Source organism: Aplysia californica, unplaced genomic scaffold (genome assembly GCF_000002075.1).
Source record: "Aplysia californica isolate F4 #8 unplaced genomic scaffold, AplCal3.0 scaffold01073, whole genome shotgun sequence".
Taxonomy (NCBI): domain Eukaryota; kingdom Metazoa; phylum Mollusca; class Gastropoda; order Aplysiida; family Aplysiidae; genus Aplysia; species Aplysia californica.
Window position 1 is genome coordinate 102,052 of NW_004798343.1, and position 3,496 is coordinate 105,547.

The following is a 3,496-nucleotide window of genomic DNA, read 5'->3' on the forward strand; positions in this document are numbered from 1 at the left end:
CTGAGGGAGTACGCCTACTTACCCCCTCTCTCTATATATATATTTATCATTGTATCTCTCTGTCTCTCTCTGTGTGTTTGTCTGTCTGTATGTCTCTCTCTCTCTCTGTCTCTCTCTTTCTTTCTGTCTGTCTGTCTCTCTCTCTCTCTCTCTCTCTCTTTCTCTCTCTCACTTTTAGTCCCTCTTCTCACTCACTGTTAGTGGGTGGTTGGCGGGTGCTCTTGTATGATCTGCTGCTTCTTTTCTATCAAACATCTGTCTGTCTTATCTCCCTTCCTTCTTTTTTGTGTATGTTACTCTCTTGTAACACCTCTAATCTTTGGCACTTATGTGACCTAATTATTTGCACGTGCAGTAAAATTCTTGTAAAATCTTTTTAAAAACTCAGCGTTAGCCTCTCTCATCATTTGCTTATTGTCTCTTTTTACCTTTGATGTGTGTTATAGTGTAAGGCCATTATTGTGTTGAATGTCCCAGTAGCTGCTGTAACTGTGCTGTGCAGGTGACCCTAGTTCGATTCCTCAACGGAACGGTTTAGAGATCAGGTTTTTTTCGAGAGTGTGGGTGGTTGGCTGGTGTTCTGGTGTGGTTGTGGTTTGCTCCTTCTGTCCTATCAAACATCTATCATCCTTATCTCCCCTCCTTCTTTTTTGTGTTTGTTACTCTCTTGTAACACCTCTAATCTTTGGCACTTGTGTGACCTAATTACCTTGCAAGTGCAGTAAAATTCTTGTAAAATCTATTTTAAAAACTCAGCGTTAGCCTCTCTCATTACTTGGTTATTGTCTCTTTTTACCTTTGATCTGTGTTATAGTGTAACAGTGCCTACTGGAAGGCCTTTATTGTGTTGAATGGCCCAGTAGCTGCTGTAACTGTGCTGTGCTGGTGACCCGAGTTCGATTCCTCAACGGATCGTTTTAGAGATCAGGTTGTTTCGGAAGTTCTCATTACCGACTTGGCTCGACCTATCGGAGATGAGCGTTGTGGGTGGTTGGCGGGTGCTATGGTGTGGTGTGCTTCTTCTTTCCTTTCAAACATCTGTCGTCCTTATCTCCCCTCCTTTTTTGTGTATGTTACTCTATTGCAACACGTAATCTATAGTATTCTTCGGCACTAATATGACCTTATTGTGTTACAAGTGCCGTAACATTCTTACTAAAACTGACATAGGTCATCGGTATTTTTCAACATTTTATCCTGTCCTTTAATCCAAAATAAATAAAAAGAGCTTTGAGACAGTTGTCTTCTGATGGTAAATACAACATTGGTTGAGTTTTCACAAGAGGTTCCATGGTCGAAAACTTTACTTATGATTAATTTTGAGTTCAGTCAGATACATAGTTACCTCCCTTTTGGTGTGAAACTTGGCAAGTTCTCTGCTGGAAAAATGCTAGTCATGGAAAAAGAAAGAAAAGAGGACACGATATTTACGGGAAAGCAAGGCATGTCCTTCTGAAAGATAGCATAGGGAAAAGGTACCCCTTGATTTGCAAGGTGTTACTTTGTAGACATTTCCCCTTATTTCATTTTGTTTGAGCGCTAAACGAAACGGGCACCATTTAAAAATTGTCTCCACAGTGTGTCAGGCCGTGGTGAACAGAGCCCTGCTCTGGTGGTGAAATAGCACTCGTGAGCGTTTAGGCTTTGATGTGTGTGTAGGAAACGATTCACTCTGATGTACTTTCTCTGCTGTTCCCTTTTCCTCCTTTCCGTTTTAATCTTAACCGGCCTTGCCATTAGGCAAAGTGATTTGTCTTTTAATTTAATGATTGAGAAACAACTAAATAATTGTAACCAAACGAAGCTCAGGAAATATTTGTTGCCCACTTTTCAAGATATTTATTGAGTAGATGATCTAAGATAATTGCTTTTTTGCGTTTCCACTTTCACGAAGACATTGTTTGTTGCGAAGGACACTGGACGTGTTGATAAAAGGAGGGTGCCAGTTGGAGGTCCTACTTCTTTTCTTTCCATCTCTTGTTTCTGTCCGTCTGTCTTGCTTTTCCCTCCACTTTATGACCATTTTTGGGGTTTTTCCGATTTGCTCTTCTTTGCGCGAAGAGTGGGTGGTTGGGGGGTGCCATTCGTAAGTCCTACTGCTTTAATTTCGATCTAGTGTTTTTGCTGGTCTTGCTTTTTTTCCCCGGCACTTTGTATGGCAGTTATTGTGTCAATGTGCTCAAAGTTAATCCCGCAAGGATGTCACAGACACATATATCTGATCAGAAGACCACAAAAAATTGTGCAGCATATGTGGCAGCGTCATACACCAATTTGAAACAGGAGTTCACATATTTCGCAGAAGGTACGTTGCTGCCTGTTTTTTCGGAGGGTTACATGAAAGTAAAACGGAATTGAAAAAATCTGTACTGTTAATGGGAAGTTCTGCTGCTTCTTCTAAGAGGACCGAAACCGCACGTCGTGTGACCTGACCAGAACGTGCGCGTCTTCCGTGAGGGAAAAAAGTCGACACAGTGATGAAAGCCGCACACTTTGCTGCTGTTGCCTCAGAGAGCGGCCCGTGGGGGGTCGCCGGGGACTATCTGGAGCACTCGTCGTTGATGGCCGTGAGGAGCGGGTACTTTCCGGCTCCGCAGTAGGCGTTGTTGAAGTCGTCCAGGTCCAGAGCCCACACCATGGCGCCGCCGTAGCCGTTGTCGCGGACGTAGCGCACCTTCTCTCGAAGACTCTTTGGGTTGTCGTAGCCTAACCACTGGTCACCGTACACCTATGGGGAGGGGAAGGACGGGGGGAGGGTTACGGAGGTGCTTCGAACTTATGTCTTCTGCATTGATCGGCATGATGTCACCAGTTTTATACGAGAATTAAAAACATAAACAGTTTTGTCGAAGAAAAAGAAATGTCCCCCAGTTTTCCCACTTTAGTCAAAGAAAAAAAAACATGGCCACTAGTTTTGTACAAGAAATGTCCCCTGTTTTGACCCAAAAAAATGATGCCAGTCTTGTCGAAGAAATGTCCCCAGTTTAGTCAAAGAATTGTCTCCAGTTCTCTAAAAGAAAAAGTAATGTCCCCATTGATGTCAAAGAAATGTCTCCAGTTTAGTCCACGTAATGTCCCCAGCGATGTCAAAGAAATGTCACCTGTAATGTCAAAGAAATGTCCCCTGTTTAGTCAAAGAAAATGTCTCCCCAGCGATGTCAAAGAAAATGTCTCCCCAGCGATGTCAAAGAAATGTCCCAAGTATTGTCAAAGAAACGTCCCCTGTGATGTCAAAGAAATGTCCAAAGTTTCGTTTTTGCTTTTTTTTTTTTTTATATGTGACCCACCAAGTAGGGCACGCGCTGGTCCTCCAGGAAATAGACGTCGGCGCCGTTGTTGATCATCTGGCAGGCCTCGTAGTAGCTGGCGTAGCCGGCCTCGCCTGTGTAGGGACCTTTGGCACCCGGTGAGGCGGGGGCTCCCACCCCGGTGTTCCCGGTGGTCAGTGTGAAGGAGCGGCCGTACAGGGGCATGCCGATCACTAGCTTGTGCTTGG

At 44.1% G+C, this 3,496-nt stretch overlaps 2 protein-coding genes across 2 annotated transcripts in view; one reads left to right on the top strand and one right to left on the bottom strand.

The window, feature by feature from the left end:
- The window catches only part of LOC101858374 (guanine nucleotide exchange factor subunit RIC1), a 91,351-nt gene that overhangs the window by 52,010 nt on the left and 35,845 nt on the right, over positions 1–3,496 (top strand). The window lies entirely within an intron of this gene.
- LOC106013636 (chitinase-3-like protein 1) overlaps positions 1,816–3,496 on the bottom strand; it is a gene marked incomplete in the record, with an annotated part of 6,906 nt that continues 5,225 nt past the window's right edge. Inside the window, 2 exon segments of the mRNA XM_013089888.2 lie at positions 1,816–2,728; positions 3,288–3,496. Coding sequence (XP_012945342.1) covers positions 2,540–2,728; positions 3,288–3,496 — 398 coding nt within the window.